Source organism: Gadus chalcogrammus, chromosome 4 (genome assembly GCF_026213295.1).
Source record: "Gadus chalcogrammus isolate NIFS_2021 chromosome 4, NIFS_Gcha_1.0, whole genome shotgun sequence".
Lineage (NCBI taxonomy): Eukaryota > Metazoa > Chordata > Actinopteri > Gadiformes > Gadidae > Gadus > Gadus chalcogrammus.
Window position 1 is genome coordinate 19756590 of NC_079415.1, and position 21255 is coordinate 19777844.

The window sequence follows — 21255 nt, forward strand, 5'->3', positions numbered from 1 at the left end:
TACTTTACATTTAATTCTTCATTATTCAGACATTACAGAACTTTCATGGTCATAAATAAAAAATACGAACTGCAGTTTAATATCTTTGTTTGTTCTTGAATTGACGTAGAATGGAGCAAAGACTCCTGGGATTGGGAAATGCGTTTATCCAATAAACAGATGGAGGTCAAGTCTATTTTCGGAAATGTAGGGGGATATACGAGTGGCCCCACGTCGAATGGTATGACCCAAGATACGTCAGACAGAGAAAGCGCGCAAATTCGACGGTACCACCTTGTCATTTGTATACCCAGGTGCCATGGCAACACAATTGCTACCTCTCATTGGCTGAATCTTTGAGAACGTTGTAGACTCAATCGATATAAGGTCGCGGGGAGACGAAGCTCTGTTCGTTTGTATATTTATTTACGTGACCATATTTTTGTTTTATGTTAAAAAAAAATAATCAAAGAACCAGTTCTTGTTTTGGGGAACCAGTTCTTGTCATTCACGGTTGGGATTCGTTCGTTGTGAACGAATCGGTCGCGACCGACTCATCCCTACTAACAACTCAGCTACAACAACAACTAGTTAACCAATTAGCTATCTGTAGCTAACTAGCTAGTCAACCAACAATTGAGCTAATGCTAACCTTAAAAGAACCCCGGGTATTGCATCACAGGCCAAAAGGTAGCGCTAGCTTGCTAATTAGCTAATGCTAACAGTAGGATAGAGTGCTAGCTTACGGGCAGCACGCCAGGGAGCAGGAAGGCCTGGAGGAAGCTGATTGGCTGGGGTAGCTCTTCCTGAGGCCCCTCCGACTGTTCCACAGAGTAGTAGCCTCCATCGCACCCTTCATCCTCTTCTTCATCACTCATCAGGGGCCGCTGGCTCTCAGAATCACTTTCTACTGCAGGCCCAAAACCTGCCTCTGACTCCTGACATAGCCCTGAACACACACACACACACACACACACACACACACACACACACACACACACACACACACACACACACACACACACACACACACACACACACACACACACACACACACACACACACACACACACACGTATCTATTAACTATATTAGTGGTATGTGATAGCTAGGTGCTGTAAGTTTAATTAGCTTTGCGCTGCAGTAGCTTAGTACCTATAAGTGCTATGAGCTACGAGTTACAGTAGTTATATGTTTAACTTGGTATAAGCTACAGTAGCTATATCGGTAATTATCTACAGTAGCTTTTAGCTAGAGTAGGCATCTATTCATTAAGCTACAGTAGCTATGAACTATAGAAGTGTAATTGGCTCTTGGTAGCATTAAGCAAGTTCTTACCAACTTCTTTTGGGGAGGTCAGAAGACCGAAGAACACCACAACCCCACCGGCAAACTGCACCACAGACGTCACCAAGAAGGCGTACTAAAGATGAGAGAAGATGTACTTTATTAATTCCAGATTGGAAATTTAAGGAATGCCATTTGAGTTAAGTTAAATATATAAATCGCAATATCGTTAAATAAATAAATAAAAAGGCTGTTATCCAAAGCAAATCGAAATGAACAAGACACTGGAAATAAACGCGGCGTTATGAAATAAATGTGTCATTAAGAAACACAAATTCCCCTCAAATAAATAGTAGTCATTTTGGAAAACATCCTTTAAAAGAAAACACATTTATTTATCAAATTATCTTGATTTAATTGAATATTTATGTAATTATTTATATATTTAATATTGACTTAAATGTCTTTAAATACATATTTTGGGATCATAGCTGAAGGTAATAGTTAGTTATATTAAAGGTACCATGACATGCCACCAGGTGTGTGTATGATTTGCCCTTACAAGCCCTTATGATGGCTAATCACACTCACACCTGGTGGCACGTCATGGGACCTTTAATGAAAAATAGATACAACGAATAAAAAAATAACAAAAAGGATAAAAAATAGAAGATCTCATTATGCATAATGAGAATAAAGGAAGTCAATAAGACCCAACATGAAGAACTTGATGCAATCACACCATGTTTACAATGCTTTCCACAAGACTAAAAAAATCTAATATTTGTATATTACTACATTCAAAGATCTACAATCAAGGAATATTCATCCATTTGTTGGTCCAAGGTATTATTTTTTATGGTGCTCAGGCAGACTAATATCTGTTAATGTATGGTAGCAAAAAAAAAAAGGTAAATGTTGTGACTGACCTCGTATCCATACTTGAGGACACTGGATGCAAGGAAGGCTCCCAAGATGTTCCCTGCCGAAGCACACGCACTCCACAGGCCGAACACAAAACCTCGCCTGGAAAACACGCAGAAAGGGGATTTTAATACATTAATATACCACATTAATACACACAGCTTTATGTGTACAGAACTTATATACAACTTTTGTTGTATATAATATTTGTTACGGCCAACAAGCACGATTAATTCCTTGTACATTTGTACTTTGTGTGGGTTTGTGTGTTACTTACCCGGACTTCCCGAACCAGTTGCCCATGATAGCGACCACGCATGGCCACACCGCGGACTGCAGCAGGCCGTTCAGGACCCACAGCCCGCAGTACAGGTACACGTTATATAGGTGGAGCCACTCAGTTAACGTCCCAAACACAAACTCCTGTCCATTAACAGATACACACAATGAGAGATACATGCATACACAGATACATAAAACCATAGATAAACCACTGATCAGAGATACATACACACAAACATGCATCAACACAAAATGGTTTATTTTTTCAACTCCTTAACGATTTAAGCAATTTAAAAACGTGTGAGCCCAGAGGAGGTCAGACACTTGGCACACCATCCACCAACATACAATGTTCTTCCCATTCTAAACCATTCTCTTCAATCAGAGCCCTCACACTGGCACCGCCATACATCGTCAATTTATCAGGATTCAGATTTGACACTTGGGTTTACACGGTAACTCACCACAGTGGCCGAGCCGCAGAGGCCAAAGCAAAGGACGTAGCGTAGGTTCATGCGGTCGCCGATCACGCCACTGACGTACAGACCCTGCACCAAGCGGGGGAGAACAGGAGGGTTAGGCTAACACTAGACCATCAACTGGTTGTCATTTAGGGCCTCTTTTTTTCCCACCAGGCGCTATAGTGAATTTAAGTGTTTAGTGTGATTGCAAAGAAAGCCACAATATTGGCATCATCAATGTGTCTTATTGTAAGTGTGGTTGCAAAGCAATCACACTAATCGTGTGTTATTACTTTTGGGGGTCCTACGAAATCCGTAGGAACCCTATTGTCTTCACTGAGACATATGAGCCATTTTGAGGTTTTCATCATGTTGTGCTTGCCTTGATTTGATACAATTTGCACTATAGCTTTGCACCAATTTCGGTGTAGCCTCTTTATTGTAAGAGCTATGTATTAATGTGTTTTGTGTTCACCTACATCAGGGATGCCAGGGTGAAATTGGTCAGGGGGCCAGATTTTTTTCAAGAGAGACCTCAGGGTGCCGGATTACACTTTCGGACTGAAAAGGCCTGAAAAGGCCAAACACTGCCTCAACACATGGATAGGTAGGCTATTTGAAATTATGCTTGAAGGCCTAGACATCAAAAATAAATTGCATTGGCCCCAAAATAGCCTCACAATGAGGCCTACAATTACATAGCCTAAAGCAGGAGACAGCTCCCCTCTAAGAACTTAACATTTTCCTATCCATGCAAGTAGCCTACATTTATAAATGAGAAATGCAACAAAATAGACTAGGTGCCAACAATTTTTTTTCCTATAAATAACAGGAACATGTGTTAATTACTTTTATTTTATTTATTGAAGGCTTGCACAAGTGAACTAGGCGATCGCCTAGGGCAGCAAATGCGTTGGGGGGCGGCAAAAGTGTTGGGGGCGCCCCCTGGTGGCGGCCTTAATTGATGAATACATTTTAATGAAACAAGCGTGTTTTCTAAACACGTTTCGAAATGGAATGGAGAATGGGGGATGAACAGTTATTGAATCGTAACAGACCAGCAGCAGTAACATACCAACTGACGGATTCCAAAAAAAAAAGACATTTATAAAAATTAAATAAATACATATATTCTCCCCTTATCACCCGCGGGCCGGATGTGTCGGGCCGTGTCCGGCCCGCGGGCCGTAACCCTGTCATCCCTGACCTACATGCTCATAAGATGCATCGAGGCTATGCTATTTGGTATTATTGTTTGTATTGTTGTTTTCTTCAACAAGTGCTCTGTGGTATTTTTTTATAATAAAGAGCACAAAATAAATACCTGTTACGTCCTCCATAGTAGAACTTTATGTAGGCCTATACACATTTAGGAAATGAGATGGGGTTCTGCCCAAAGTCGATCACCATAAAAGTAACGTAAAAGTAACGAGTAATGTAAAAAGTTACTTTCCATAGAGGGTAACTAAGTAAATAAAGGGATTATATTTTTTAAGAAGTAACAAGCAAACACTACTTTTTAAAAGTAACTTTTAAAGTGTTGTTTAAACTTTTAAACAACACTGCTCACAAGTTACTTTCTCGTGCTCACAAGATACTTTCTCGTGCGCATCAGATACTTTCTCGTGATCACCAGATACTTTCTCTTGAGCACCAGATACTTTCTCGTGCTCACAAGAAACGTTTCAAATTTATTTTTCCATGTCCCTTTAAATTATTATTATTTTTTTTTTTAATTAAATCGCAGCCTTCTGCGGTTATACAATCGCAAAGGCTGATATCGCGATTGAGATTCGATAAATCGTGCAGCACTAGTGTCCAGACCCTCTAACAAATAGGAATGATAAATGCACATGACGTCATACAGAGCCCATTATAACTAGTTTACTTAGCATTTAGTGGGCTCCAGACTTATTTTTTTCTCTAGGAGCACTTTGCCCCCTAACTTAAAATTTTAGAGGTGCAACCAGAAATTGTAATATTTATTTTAATATTCACATTTCTACTAATTTTCACTGTATTACTAATAACTATTTTGATAATAGATGTAGAAATTACAATGTGCTGTTTCAAATTCAGTGTCACATTTTATTGTGATTCTCATCTATCCCAACGGTTTCCAGGTTTGCGCATGCATGCGTTCGACAAGTACGGAAGCGACAGTTTCACGGGAGTGTGCCCGCTTGTCGTGCCGCTTGACAGGAAGCTGAGCCTTCTCTCTGCCCGCTCGCCTCTCCATTGAGAATGGATTATCAGGACAGACAAACGCCACCCTCCCCCTCGACACAGCCACTGGCCATTCCCTATCCTTCTTACACTCATTGGCCTGATTGGCTAAGATTCCGGATTCATTGAAGCGCCCCTTCCATGTTTAACGTGTAAAAAAAAAAGGGCCAATTTACTGGTCGCACATGCGACCAGTACATTTTCCAATTTTCCATCCAGATGGAAAATTCGGTCGCACACTATCAAATATTGGTCGCAAAATGTGACCATTTCGTCGCAGTCTGGAGCACTGACTTAAGAGTATTGCCTCAAGTTCAATCACATCTTGTCTTCTTGGCCTTAACAGACAGGAATGTATGAGAGGTGTAGACAACCATGTTAAGAACAACCTCCTCCACAGGTTTCGTAAGTTACATTAACTTTAGACTCATGAGATAAAGGTTGTCATCTAGACCCCTCTCTCACATAAGCGCCATCAATTCACGAGCTAAGCTCATCTTCAATCAGCAACCAATATAAAAGCAAGAGGGCGTCATATGCACAATGGATCTGAAACATTACTGTGTTGTGCTTACTTTCCTGACAAGTCTAAGAGTCCAGGCATAGATCTTAATTTCTATTAATAAATATGATCCAAACAATATCCAAAGCACTACAAAGTGGTCCACAACAGTCAGTCCTTCTCCACCCATTCTAGGAGATTGTGCAAAAAAACCGAAGGCTATCCCATGTGTGTGTAGGAATATCAGAGATCTCTCGTAACGGCCCTGACGTTTCAACAGGCTGACACGACTTCTGACACATTGTGCCTTTAGTCTGAATCAAGTTTTTGAATTGAGTTACAATCAAAAGAAAAAAACGGATTTAGAACCTACATATTAATCTCATGTAAAACAGTGACCGCCCAAGGATGCCAAAGTGATGACCAACCGACCCCAAAGGGGAGTATAATGACCCCGCTATTCGAACAATGTTGCTTCATAAAGTATAAAAGCCACATAATACCGATGGGACAAGGAAATATTTTTGACATCATAGTGTGAGAATAAGATGATACCAATGAAGTAAACAATACCAAATACTGACATTAATAAAGAGATATTAGGAGCTGGTTACTCACGATGGCATAGGAGAAGAGGAAGATGGTGTCCAGAGCTCCCAGAAAGAGCGTGGCTTCCTCTTCATCAGCAAACAACCGATGCTCCTCCCACACCTCCCATGAGAAAAGAAACGACAACATGACTTCATCGCAGGGATCTACTCTAACGATTTATCATCATAATCAACCATCGCTAAATAACTCAATAGTAAATTAACTGGGTGACCCTGTGATAGTTTCCAGGGTGAAGAGGTGCGGGGTACCTGGCTGGGTGAGAAGGCTGGGAGGCTCTCGTTCTGGACGGAGGGAGTCCACTGAGCCGAGATGCTAACCTTAACGTTGCTAAAGGTCTTCCTGGATGCATGCAGAAGAACATAGCTGTGGAACAAGGCAATAGCAGTTAGTCTGCTGTTTAACCTGGTGGGTCATTTGGTCATTTACGATTCCATTAAACCTGGTAAGGTTCCACTCTGATTTCCCCTTTTATCATAATCCCCAATGAAAATGATTTATCACCAGTGTTGGGAAAGTTCACTTTCTCAATGAACGAGTTCAAAGTTCAGTTCACAAATTTGATTGATTTGATTAATCTAGTTTAGTTCATAGTTCATAATTCAAATTATTGCCACAGCCCATATAGAACCACAGACAGCAATTGTTTTATCCGTTTTAACACTGCGTCAGATTTCATCTTCATATCCAATTTTGAATTCTTATCCAACCAGGGTTTACATTAGCATTGAGGGGACAGCCTTTCCCCATTGTTGCTTTAACGCTTTGTTGCAGTACATTCAGTCCACACTAGTAGCAGCTGCAGGCAGCTTTCACCCTTACAGTATATTCTCCAAAACATGAGGAAAAACTTGCTGCTTGAATGGCCTTTTTTTAATGAGGAATTATTATAAGAAAAACAGAACAGTAATTCAGTCAGTCCTTGCAATAATAATTGTCCATTAATTAATGACTGCATTTTACAAGCGTTACGAGTGGCGGGCGTGCACTTATTTAACATGCCCGGTATGAAAGGTTTCAAAGACTGGGGATGTTTAAATATTCTATGAAACTTAAAACTGGATCATTTAATCGTTAGAGTTGGATTTAAACTCAATGCAGGACCACTATTGGAGTGGATTGGACGAACATTGGAACAAAAATAATTGTTTGGAGTGACGCGGCTGAACAAATCAAGGAATGGGCTAACTTGGGTTAACTTCATATCGGCCCAAAGGCAATACAATGTGCTTTACAATGGAGAAAGGCGAGAATATAGCCTAGACCCACCCCTTCCGACACAAATTCTCAAAGGGGAGCAATGCAAATAAACTAGTGCCGTCAGCTTAACGAGTTTTAACGGCGTTAACTAGGAGTGTAACGGTACATGTATTTGTATTGAACCGTTTCGGTACTGGGTGCTCGGTTCGGTATGGAGGCGTACCGAACGAGTTTCCATACGGACATATTAAGAAGAGGACTGCATGTGTGGAACATGCTGCGGCCGCACATGCACAGTTGCGCACAGCCGTGTTCGAAATCATTCCCTATTCACTCACTCACTATTCCCTATATAGTGTTCATGATATAGTGCACTATTTAGGGAACGAACAAACAATAATTCGGACACTACGCTGAACATTTCAAAACGTCATTTGCGTCAGTAAATGCGCCGGGTATTTGTGTAACGCAGACAGATGTGCCCACATCATGTAAACAAATCGGGCACTCACGAGAAAAGCTGGAGGTTGTATTGATGTTGAATGTTACATTTCCTTGTTCAAGTTTTTTTTAATCAATTTTGAATCTTCTGAAATATTCTATGTTAAATCCCAAATAAATTTTGACACTTCTAAACGAAAGCTGGAGACTCCATCATTAAATGTATTCGTTTTTGCGGTTATTCAGCTTCTTCTTCTCCTCCGGAAAAACACGACCGCATTGCATTGTGGTATACGGGAGTAACATGTAGGGTACATTGTATCTCTACTCAAATTGTGGGTATTATTATCCTGCAGATAATGTGGATAAGCTGATTTTTCTGGCAAAAAACAAAGATTGAGTGAAAGTCATCAGGGCTAAAGATGAGGGGGGGGGGGGGGAGTAAAAATGAATCTGAGCAACAACTTGAAACTGTTTAGTGTTGCAATGGTTCATTGTTGCACATTAGATAATATATTTAAAAAAAAACAGTCTAAGCCAATGTTATTTTTTTCAGAATCTTTATATTTTTGAGCAGAATTCTAGCTTTGTATTGTCTTATGTTCCTATTGAAAAACAGCACAAAAGTGTGTTATGAACAACTTGAAGCACATGTTATGAAGCACATTTTGATTTCTTACTGTACCGAAAATGAACCGAACCGTGACCTCAAAACCGAGGTACGTACCGAACCAAGATTTTTGTGTACCGTTACACCTCGGGCGTTAACGCAAATCGATTTTAACGTCGTTCATTTTTTATCACGCGATTAACTTCTTTTGGCTTGGTTTTTTCCCCTGCTGTCTAGCAACAACTAGTCACGTTGGAAAAACTACAACACCATACCGGATCTAGCTACACCGGAAGCAAAATGACAAGCACGCCACACAAACTTGTGCAAGCAAGGATACGGAGCGGGTGAAAAACTCCTTAAAAGTGTGTGTATGTTTGTGTGTCACTCTGTTTGAGCCTGCACAAGAGTTCAATGTTGTCATTAGCTGTTACCTCTTTCTGACCAATCGCAGTTCAAGGCCCACCTGGGCTGTACCAATTCAGGAGGGGCCGCTCAGTTACTCCCCTCTAGACAAAATCGACTTGGTTGCGACGTTGACAGTTTGTGAGTGTCGTGTCTGTTGAGTGAGTGAGAGGTTGCGGGCGCACAGCTCAGGCTGCCGGACGGCGCTGCAAGGAACTTTTATAAACGCAATATTGTTATCCCGCAGTAATCAGCCCCGAAACGTTAACGGCCCACCGGGAATTCTCCCGACTCTCCCGATTACCACTCCGCCACCGTGTGTGTGTGTGTGTGTGTGTGTGTGTGTGTGTGTGTGTGTGTGTGTGTGTGTGTGTGTGTGTGTGTGTGTGTGTGTGTGTGTATTATTCGATAGCCTGGTAATGTGTATAGGCCTACGTACGGTAGGAATATTCATACTGGTTTAAATAATAAATGTTATAGTATTTTCCCATCTTTGCTGAGCAAGAGTTTTGTTCAAAAGTTCAGTGATTGAAACAAATAAAAGCCTGAGCTATTGAAGTTTTACGGTAAGCCTACCACTTTCATGCACCTACCCGATGTCAAGTGGACCGGGTTGAATTCACTGCGGGTCTCTCTTCTTATATCCATCTTACCAAATATATTTTATTACTGTCCTTCTCAACAGTCTCTGATCTGACTAAAAGGCTTGCAGCATGAAATCAAGGGATATTTCGAGTAGAAAAAAATGTGCGATTAATCGCGAGTTAACTATGACATTAATGCGATTAAATATTGTAATTGCTTGACAGCACTAAAATAAACCAACAGTTTTTGCCCATAGAAGGCAAATCCGTTAAACATAGACTGTTAAACATAACCCCCGACCTCCGAGATGATCAAAACAGCCGGTCAGGTGAAACAGATTGAGCCACAGAATAACTACAGTATTATTTTTACATGCCATAGGCCTGCGTGCAGTTGTTAGATTGCACATAACACGTTTGTATATTTAGTCTTCTTTTTCTCGACTCTCCAGCATTCTTTCAGCATTCCCTTAATTAATGGCCTCGGTGCGCAAAGATAGGCGGGATAAACCACTTAGATCGTTCAATTAACCCCCAGAGTTCAATGTTCATCAGTCCCAAGTCCCAACATTTAGAAACAGAATTGTAAAGGCCAAGGGTGTATTGGGTCAGTGGGGATTTTCTGAGAGACTGGAGAAGGGCCTTATGTCATGGGCCAAAGATCCACAGCGAATGAGGGTCGGCGACTATCCCCAATGACTAATGTCAGTGTAGGACACTAAAGCGCATGAAACTAAGAAATAATCACATTCATTATTTAAAGAACAATGATAATAGAAATTAATATATATTAATGACAGTTTGAAAAAAAGTAAAATACCGCCACTCCGACAATAGAAAAAGAAATGATCGGAGTGGTGAGACGTTTGAAAACGATGGATGTGCCGCCACTCCGACGATTAGACGTCAATGTCGGCGTGGGGGTATGTCGGAATGGAAGGCGGTCCCCGTGTCGTTCACAGACACCAGAATGAATGCGTTCACAGTAACATTCATCAGGCAGTAATACAGTACATTCAGTTCACGTTGGCCCAAAATATGAACAAGCTCATGACCTATCGTTCAATGAACGCGCTCTGGCACAACACTGTATCAATAATTACAGCACAACAATATCGATTAATTTGATGAAGGTAATACGATATTACGATTATTTCATTATTTTGCATTAGCAACCAACAGATGTATATGTTTTATCTTAATCGTTGGGAAAATGTGCTTTATGTCATTCGCAACAACATTTACGAAATTCATAAACCAGCCAGACTAAGCTAGATTTGGAAAGTATCCAACTGAAAAAATCCAACCCCTCCTTTCAGACCACCCTCCTAAGCTACTCCCCCAAAACACATGAACAGCTTTCTAGCAATAGGTCTGCATAGCATCTTGGTAGAATACTGTCAGGCGCAAATCAAGTGCACGGGTTAAGTACAGGCAGTTTTTCAGGTAACGGTAGGTTAACAAGCAGACCATTTGAACATTTCATTCAGGCCGATTGAAATGATTGGAGTCGTTTATTACAGCCAAAGATACCAATTCATTTTTTTTGTCAGAATGCTTCTTTGGGTGTAAAGAGAATATTTCCAAAGACAAGACAAAAAAGGCTTCTAAAATCAATTTTTAAAAGCGAGCTTTAAAAGAGGCTGTAGGTACACACACACACACAGAGCGAGCGAGCGAGAGAGAGAGAGCTTATGGGAGGATATGGCATGGAGTCTGTGCCTTAAACCAATGACTGAAAGGGGTTAACCTATGCCAAGTTTTTGGTTTCATTGTCATTTTCAAAAAACCTCAAGCTCTTTCCAGTGGAAACATAATGTATTGATGTGTCATTTCAATACCTATCTATTTTATCATACTGTACTACTTCCCTCACATTGACCATATTTTTCACTATTTAGAATCGGTAAATTCGTATTTCATTGTAGAGCTTAGAGATGATGCCGGTAATCGGTGGTACAGTTCTGTGACTCAGTGGGTGAATATCCAATCTATTTAACCAAAAAAAATTTCACCCCCCCCCATCAGCTACCAGAAGACATCATCTAGTTATGTGGTAATTGGGAAACACTGTAATGTTTGGTGATGATTAACTCCAGGTTTGCAAACTAAGTTGTTTGTGCTTCGTTTTATGTGTAGGGACCCTCGTCTTGCTACTGCAGAGGTTTGGTGCTATTTTTAACAATATTAGCGGTTAAAAAATGCAGATTTGGAAGCGAAACTTAATGCCCCAAGCCAATAACATGGACACCAAACATTGCGCCGGGCAAACGAAAATACTCGATTATCAATTAAAAAGGTATCTGGAGGGCTTATTTGATGGGTTTTCATGCCAAAACAAAGACCCTGGGTTTAATTTTCGCCGGAATTACACTTACAATTGATATAGCCCCCCCCTATCGCCCGATCGGGGTACAATTTGGAGAGGTTGCATTTTCGGTTTATTTGCTTTACCGCTCCCTGTAGCCTGATATGGATACAATTTGGAGGGGTTCATCTTGACCCATGTGCCTTTGACTACACCATGTTTGATGATGATTGGTTTAAGTTAATCTTGCCTTTTGGCATTCAGTTAATTTTGGACGATTTTGAGCCATGGCAATGTTGTTTTGTCAATCAACTTTTTTGCCACTAAGTTGGTCCTGCTCAAATCAAACATTCCGCCTATGAACTGTGGTGATTTTAGTCACAGGCCACGCACATTTCGATTCCACGCTCTAATTTAAAATATGTTTTTAAATTAACTCCGGGTTTGCAAACTACGTTGTTTGTGCTTCGTTTTATGTGTAGGGACCCTGGTCATTCTACTGCAGAGGTTTGGGGCTATTTTTAACAATATTAGTGGTCATTTATTCAAAGGTACATTGTTCTTAAATTCTTGTTATAAGGTCTGCTGGAATGTTAGAAAACGTTCAGTATTAAATAAATATTTTGTATCAAATTTGTAATTGTTTTTTTTTATTGAAAAGCAAGACAAAAAAGTTTATAAAGGACATTTAATTGTTTGATTTATGCAATGGTAAAAAATTAAAGCAAAATGAATGAAAAACAGCAAAAGCCACATTCGGTTTCGGCCAAGAATTTTAATTTCGGTGCATCCCTAGTCCAAATTAGCCCAATCAATGTTAGACTAAAAGCGGGGTTAACCTGAGTCAATCATCACCAAATTTGGTGTACTTAAAGAATCATAAGTCATGGTTAATCAGGCTAAAGTTAATCAAAATAGGACGATAGGGGGCTCTAAAGAGATCCATTGAAAACTTTAAAGACTTATAACTCCTCAGCCTTTTGACGCAAGGTCATGAAAGTTTGTCACCAAATCAATGCAGAGGCTATTCCAGCATTGTCAACCGTACTCAATTCAATTGGTCTTAATGGTCTTTGCCAGAGCCTTTAGGGTCTGCATCACAGTCTGAATAGTGTATCTGGTTCTTCATGGTCTGCGTCAGGGTCTTAAAGGCCTGTCAGGGTCTTAATGGCCGGTCAGGTTCTTAATGGTCTATCAGGGTCCTATTGGTCTGCTTTAGGCTTGGCCCCCATAAAATGCTGCTTGAAGCTTTAATTTTTAAAATACCCAATCTAACATTATGATCAGATGTTTGTGTAGTAGACTGATTTAACGGTAGGTTCGCAAGTTAACGTTATGTTCTCAGAAGATGACGGGAGGAATGGGGGAGAGACGTGGGGTGGGTATTTAGTTTCAAATTTAGGCAAACGTTTTGGAATGTTGAGATGAAACTGTAAAATTAACAAGTGGCAGGCTAGTATTAAACTATTTTGTAAGAAATTGATCTGAACGCCCTCCAGCCACCAGAATCCAAAATTGTTGTCCATCGGGTATGACACACATTGGCTCAGTAACCAAACAGCATACAACAACTCATACAATAACTTGATAGTTGTTCATGTCAACACCTGAAACCAGGAAGCGGATTGGGAGGTAATCTCCTGGGTTAAATGGGGACATTGGCTTTTGTTAAAGCCAAATTGTTTCAACAAAATGACTTGCAGATAAATGTGTCTGCAGTAGGGCTGTAACGATACGCGTATCGAAACCGAAATTGCGACACTCAGTCACGAACCTGTCTCGCGGTGTGAGAAGTCAGAAGCGCGATACGCCCTTTCTAACTCTCCGGTCAAATTGTCAGATTGAAATTTGCTAATAATTTGTCTAAATAATAGTCTGCTGACACCGCCCCCTCTTATCGATGCCGTAAGTATGCGTCGAGATGCAGTCTCTAAAAGTGATGACAGCTCTCCGTGGCTACGGAAGATTGCATTTCTCCACAGCCGTCGAAGTCCTCATATGCGATATGAACGACATTTATCCAGAGTGGGCCAAGCACGAAAAAAAATTGCACGCGTGATCCCTGTCTCTATTGTTTTGTGTGATTTGACCGGCAGTTTGTCTGCTTATAGGTCGGAATGAAGCGGCAACCTATTATTGACAGGATGGGTACTTTATTCTACCGGACTCGTTCGCTTCTTCATTAGAGACACACGCTACCGCTCGCTCTCCTCGCTCGTCCACTCACTCGCTGACGTCACTCACACACACACACGCACACTGCCATTCTCGCGCACACATAGGCCTACGCTACTCGTAACACTATGCCTCGTTATTGCGACGTTCATGTTAGACGTTCATGTTTTTTCCCCATCTATTGAAAGTTAGGCTATTAAACATGTTGCATTCTATACGGCCTGATTATGTCATTATTTAAGCTACATGGCCTAATAAGAAGCGCTAATAGGATATTTGACTAAACCAACCGAACTAGTTGAGGGTTTTTGCCTACCTGCAAGCATCCTCCAACTGCAATCTTTGGTTATTTATTTATTAATTTAGCTATACTTTAGTAGTATTCTTTCTGTTCAAATCTGTTCAATGTTCCAAATTATTTGTTATTAAATGTTACATTAAGTTTATTGTTAGATAAGTGTTGTTTAAAGGTTGGGTATGGAATTCGCTTTTTTGGCCATTTTTGCAGAATTACTTGAAATCCTCATCATAACCCACTTACAGCCACTGAGTTAGAAGTACTGACATGAAAATTAAACAAGTCAATCATCTGTGGAACGGGCAGGGCTCGAAAAACTCCAGCCAATGATTTCCATAGCCACCGAGTTGCATTGGACAATAAGTACGTCAATCAAACGGTCGTACTGCACTCCCCCTCCGCCGCGCCCCGCGCGCTACCCCTTCGTGCAGTACTCGTGACCCAGAGCAAGCTCCTGTTTGTTGTTATCCTGCGGTAGCTACTGGAACTAGTTAATCCACATTTGGACCTAGCAGTAGAAGACAATTTCCATGGCAGACAAGACGCCACCATCCCCATGTTGTTTTTTTAATGTTGCCATGTTGTTTAACGAAAACCTACGCTAGCCTGGCTCGCTCTCGCGCATCTGTGTTCGCGCTCGTGCATGATTGCGCGTCCAGGTACTTGGAATGGGTGGAGTCACGAGTCAGCGTTGAAGGAGAGGGGGTAGGACCATTTGAGTTGTGTATTTTCAAAATCTGCTGGCGTTTCGCAAATCCCATACCCAACCTTTAAATAAAATGCTTTTTAAATTTTAAAAAAATCGTGGGATGTATCGAACCGTGGGTCAAAAATCGTGATACAAACCGAATCATGAGTTGGTGTATCGTTACAGCCCTAGTCTGCAGGGATCAAAGTTTCCTGCACCGGTTAAATATTAACTGACGGTGGCTGTTTAAACTAATCAGTAAGCTGCTGAGATCCACACTCTGTCTCTCCTGAACTGTCACAGGCCTTATTAAACCTGCCCTATAGTGCAGAGGTCACTATTAGACTGGCCTCTGTCCAGGTTCAGATGCCGTTCTATCTGGATCCGGACCTTTAATGGATAATTATTACATTTATTCAAAGGGGTGTTAGTTTAACTGGAGCAGCTTTTCGAGCCATTACGGCACTGGTACTACAGGATTATCCCAGACCAATTGCATGCGTTGTTAGTCATCTCACGTGCTCTTACTCAGCCAATCAAAACTGTGCTTTCAGATGCATGATCTGTCAGAGGACAGTAATTTAACATGGCTCCCTCAAAATTGAGAAAAGTTGAATTCGAAAATAGCTTTTAATCCACGATGGACAATTCATTCTTCACATGGGTAGTTCAAAACCAGTATATGTCATATGTACCAAGACCGTGGACATTGTACATGTTGACTCCACATAGTCGGCCCCACATACAGCTGGGAGGCAGCGTTCAACACTATGAACAACCCAATAGTGTTCCAGCCTCAACAATGACCACCTATACATATGTCTGAGATCGGGCCCGATACCAGATTTTAGATCCTGGCAGGACAAGCTAAAGCGACCTTCTCTTACTGAACCAGAGAAGATGGGGGAGTGGGATATAAGGGAGAAAGAAAGAAAAGTTGGACATTTAAGCAGTAAAAAATGTGAATGCTGAGATTGTGGATACAATTAAGACCGTATAGTTGAAGATGTAGTGAGAAAAATATGAAAAAAAAAAAATATCTAAAATAAAGCTCTTTATTTTAAGATGCACGTTTTTCAAAAACGCTGTTATGCATTTATTCATTTTTTATAACCTTTATTCAATATTAGAGTACTTATTATTTATAATCCCTCCTGTTCAATGCGAAAACATCACGATTATTATTGTTGAAATATAATTTGAATTGTACTTTCCTCATTTGATTTCATTCAGCTGTTGACTGCATAGAGAAATTGATACAACTACTAGGCTACTTCAGTATATATGGCACTGAATCATAACAAATGGTAGACATTATAATGATCCGGACCGTTCTCTAACTGGACCTCTGAGAGTTTCTATTGAATAACACAGCTCTAGTGGAGTTGCAGCAACAGTTATAGCCTATTTTGTCAGCTGACATAACAGACAAGCCCTTAATCCTCGACTGAGTACTTACTGTTTACAGAACTGGTATGGGAGCAAGTGGTCGTACCTGAAGAAGGTGAGCAAAAATGCGAGCAGGTGGTGGTAGGTGTACTGTGATTGACAGCCACAGCAGACAGAAGGCATCACAGAGCCAGAGAGAGGGTCAAGGGAAGAGGATTGAGGCAGTATGTCAGGGGCCTTCACTTGTCTTGGTCCGAGAGGACAAAGCTTTCCTGAAAGTATAGTAACAATAGTGGAGATACATGTTGGATAAAGAATTTATTTAGTTTCGTTTTTTGGAAAATATAACAAAGAATTTTCATATTAATAAAAGCATTGTCATGTATTGCTTTTTACAGTTATCAACTTTTAAACAAGTGTACTTCGAATATTACAAGAACCGTTTTAACTTTATACTTGGCAAGTGTATTGCTGGAGACCCAAGTAAGGGCAGGGTCAACCTATTTGGACACATGGCATGTTCAATATTGACAAACTTTGAACAAAACAAACAAGCAGCGGTGTACTGTGCAGCAGCAGTCCGGGCTCTGGGGACAGACTCCAGAATGTTTTCAACTACGGGAGCCAAGGGCCCACACATGCTGTAGTTCACTTAGTAACTGCACTTGGATTCTGGATATACTACTGTTATATTACTCTAAATATAATTAGAGGAGTCTCTCAACGTATGTTATCTCGACAACCGTTGATGCAATACACTGTGTACTAGCGTGTGTTCCTGGGGGGTTTGGATGAGCAACTCCAAGCTGCGACCATTTGATCGTTCCGAACCGGCTCAGTACTAGTATTGCAAAAGATAGCACAGTACAAGATTCTGCACATTTTGCTAGGAATTCATCTAGATTATGCAGGAAGCTACAGGACATAAAAGCTGTCTGTTTTTTCAGAAATACTATATCAGAATTCCTTAAATTCCTTCACTTGTGACTGTGAGCAACACTTTGATGAGGTACTTAATAGTTATGTATGTTTAATGTATGCACATATATTGCGCATTTTACATAATTTCATAAAAAAAGTGCAAATCTTTCGAAATTGTATGGCCTTATCGTTCAGGTTTGTTTTATATTTATATATATTTACTTGAATATATTAAATTGTATCTTGAACAGAACACTGAAGTTGGAATAGAAACGATTTCTCCCCATGACCTATAAAGGGTTAATCTGAATGTGAAAGAAAATAAAAACCATGTATTCTCCAGACAAAGGCAACAGTCGAATGAATACGAGTTATTGATTATTATTAATCAGCTTGACAGACAAAGCAACACAGCAACACAAACAGTACACAAGTTGATCAAATGTTACGTGTTGAGTAAAGAAAGGAATATTAGACGTTTATTCGTACCTTTGGTTATCTCTCTGCTTCTTACCCTGAGACCGGATCACCTATGTCCTGTTTACTGAGCTGCGGAAAACGTCAAGGCCGTACAGTGTTGCCAGGTGGGAAATGTAGGATTATCGTACCAGAGACATAAAATTATCGTATTTTTAGGGAAATTATCGTACACCCGTCATAATCAAAATAAGGTGGCTATTGATGCGCTATATAGTCACTCGAGTGTTGAATAGCATCTAACGGGCACTCACGGCTTTGCGTTGGTACGGAATGGATTCATCAGCAGCCCCACAGTTGCGTTAGGCTAACGTGTCCCCCATAAACAATGACGGGTGGGAACTAATGAGCCAAATCATGAGGCCTGGAGGCCACCCACTGTTAGGAAATAGACATAGCACCAGGTTTAAAAGGGAAATAGTATTCATGATAACTGACAAGAAAATAAAGATCTGGTTTCACAGATTGAAATTTTATTATCAGAGAAACAACATTGTCTCTGTCCTCAAAATGACAACAATTCATAAAATAAACAAAAACTGCACTTATGAAAACTTAAAAGTGCCTACACCAGGTTCTAACTTAAAATAAAGTGCAGTTCTATGTGATTTTATTTTATGTTCTGTTCTGAACATAGTAAGGCAGCGGACATATGTTGACATGTTGCAGGAATGTCAAAGACCGTATTTCTCTTTGCTATGGTGCTTAAAACTCAAATAAAGATATTGTACTCTGCTTCTTCTTCTTTTCTTTTTTTTTTTTTTCCTGGGGCGGGCGCAGCGGACTATTCAGCCAATCATTGCCGTTGTTCTGAGGCAAGCTCACATTTAGAAAAGCACGATTGGCTTGAAATTTGTCACATGGAAAGAGATGCCTTCAGGGTTCACAAAAAAACAGTTGCGACAGGCTGATTACAACATATTACAACCACACATTCACTGACTGGTCAAATTATCGTATTTTTGGCCTTTTTTGGGATTATTGATCGTACATCGTACAGAGGGCCAAATTATCGTACAATTACGATAATTATCGTACACCTGGCAACACTGAGGCCGTACGTCACTGGATACCGACGACGGGCCGGGTCACAGCGGCCCCAAAGGACAGGAAGGTAATGACATGTCACATAATGAAACGGACGAATGTAAAACAGCAGATAGTTATCTGAAATGGGCGGGCTTGCATTCGAGAAGTTAAAGTAAGTGCTAAAAAGACTAAATTATGTTGTTTGTTTATTTTATTTCTGAGTCTGTAGTCATTTTTCCACTATCAAGCAGGTACGGTCGCTGCTTAGCAGACGTTACAATTTCACTTTCTTGCCTGTGTGAAACCGAGAGAGACGGCTTCCTTGGTTCATTGGAGCAGGCGGGACTAAGCACGAAGACCTCTTTAGAATACTTTGCATACACCGAATGTTTTTTTTCTATTATTATTCAAATAATAGGTTTGAGAGCAAAACTTTCCACACTGCAATCAAAAAATAGGTTTGAGAGCAAAACTTTCCACACTGCAATCAAAAAATAGATTTGAGAGCAAAACTATCGACACTGCAATCAAAAAATGTTTTATTGCAAGATAAATTAATGTGATAAAAGAAATATGAATTGGAATCCAAAAGTTTTGTTTGCAAACCCAAAAGTTTTGTTTGCAAATCCAAAAGTTTTGTTTGCGAATCCAAAAGTTTTGTTTGCGAATCAAAAAGCTTTGTTTGCGAATCCTAAAGTTTTGCTTGCGAATCCAAAAGCTTTGCTTGCTGTTGAGCTGAATCTCGTGGGCGGGACCTACGCCGAAAGATGTAAGACACGTCTCTATTGGCCAGTCTCGATCGGAGTGACAGCTTGGCAACATCCACAGTTAGTAACGAGAGAGGGAGTTCTATTTCATGTTGGCTACGCCGTCTAGGCTTCGCCTTATGTGCTTGTCCCGTGCGCGCGCTTGCGCGCCCTGAAAATTCCGTAGGTCTCCCTGTCAGCCGACAAGGAGACCATGGCAGAGGAGAGCAGGGCGATGTTGTTGACCGCCGCCGCGGATTGAGAGGCACAAACGAACACCCTGTCCGTCAGGACGACAATCTGCTTCTGGCAGTCGGGGGGCAGCGGCTTTTCGGATGTTGCCAAGCTGTCACTCCGATCGAGACTGGCCAATAGAGACGTGTCTTACATCTTTCGGCGTAGGTCCCGCCCACGAGATTCAGCTCAACAGCAAGCAAAGCTTTTGGATTCGCAAGCAAAACTTTAGGATTCGCAAACAAAGCTTTTTGATTCGCAAACAAAACTTTTGGATTCGCAAACAAAACTTTTGGATTTGCAAACAAAACTTTTGGGTTTGCAAACAAAACTTTTGGATTCCAATTCATATTTATTTTATCACATTAATTTATCTTGCAATAAAACATTTTTTGATTGCAGTGTCGATAATTTTGCTCTCAAATCTATTTTTTGATTGCAGTGTGGAAAGTATTGCTCTAAAACCTATTTTTTGATTGCAGTGTGGAAAGTTTTGCTCTCAAACCTATTATTTTTGATTGCATAATAAAGACACAAATCTACCTCCATACTATGAGGGGTGCACGGTACACAAATATGGAAGCATATGGAAGCATACATGTAGCAAAATTCAAATGGAAATGCAATTTGCAATTACATTATGCAATTGACAATTGATTGATTGATTGATTGATTTCATTTATTTCAGACGTATCAAAATAAAAATCAAACATCGCAAATAACACCAAACAAAATAAAAAGCATGACACTACAATAAACAAAAGCGATGTGCCAATTATTTCACAAAAGAAAAAAATAGATACATTCAATTGATATGTCTGAAAAGGAGTAGGAAGAAGTGTAACACTTATTTAATCCTACCCCTTTTCCACAGTTCAATAATTAATATTTATTTAATATATACTTCCTGCATTCCTCATAATCTTTCTTTATACTATATTTGATATATTATTTCATATCTATTAATATTATTATTATTATTATTTATGTTTTTATATTTTCCTTCTTACTTCTGTCCCTCCTCCCTGTACCTTTTGAAAATCATTGCTTTGAACCTTTTTTTAAACTGGATCATGTTTGGACATTGCTTTAGCTCCTTGCTCATCCCATTCCACAGTTTCACACCCCCAATTGAGATGCAATTCATTATGCAATTTTATAATGTAACTTGTAAATACGTTATTCAAAGTGTATTTTAATATGCAAAGTGACAATGCAATCCTCAATTAAATTTGAAAAAGTTATAACAATAAAAATAGAATAACATTTTGTCAAATTCTTTGAGTTCCTTTATTCAAATTGAAAAGCTATAGCGTCCCCGTGATTGCAATCCACTTCGCCACGCTCCGTGTGTTGCGATATTCAAATGACATTTCAATCCGCAAAACGAAGGCTTTGCAAAAGATTTGGCAAAACGTTTTCCAAAACGTAATCCAAACGTTTTCAAAAAAGTCAATATGCAGTGTCAAACGTATCAGCC

The 21255-nt window shown here is 40.1% G+C and overlaps 1 protein-coding gene across 2 annotated transcripts in view; it reads right to left on the reverse strand.

Annotated features, from left to right (window-relative positions):
* Positions 1-18165, reverse strand: part of slc37a3 (solute carrier family 37 member 3) — a 33765-nt gene extending 15600 nt beyond the window's left edge. Inside the window, exons 1-10 of one of the 2 annotated variants that reach the window (XM_056587965.1) lie at positions 18021-18165; positions 17779-17833; positions 16475-16640; positions 6522-6636; positions 6280-6372; positions 2937-3020; positions 2468-2613; positions 2196-2292; positions 1318-1402; positions 726-928 (exon numbers count right to left, since the gene is read on the reverse strand). In XM_056587965.1, the coding sequence (XP_056443940.1) occupies positions 726-928; positions 1318-1402; positions 2196-2292; positions 2468-2613; positions 2937-3020; positions 6280-6372; positions 6522-6636; positions 16475-16551 (900 nt within the window). In that variant the 5' untranslated portion in view covers positions 16552-16640; positions 17779-17833; positions 18021-18165. Of the gene's footprint in view, positions 1-725; positions 929-1317; positions 1403-2195; positions 2293-2467; positions 2614-2936; positions 3021-6279; positions 6373-6521; positions 6637-16474; positions 16641-17778; positions 17839-18020 lie in introns of both variants that reach the window. The other variant, XM_056587964.1, reaches the window with a different exon arrangement.
* Positions 18166-21255: the final 3090 nt, after the last annotated feature.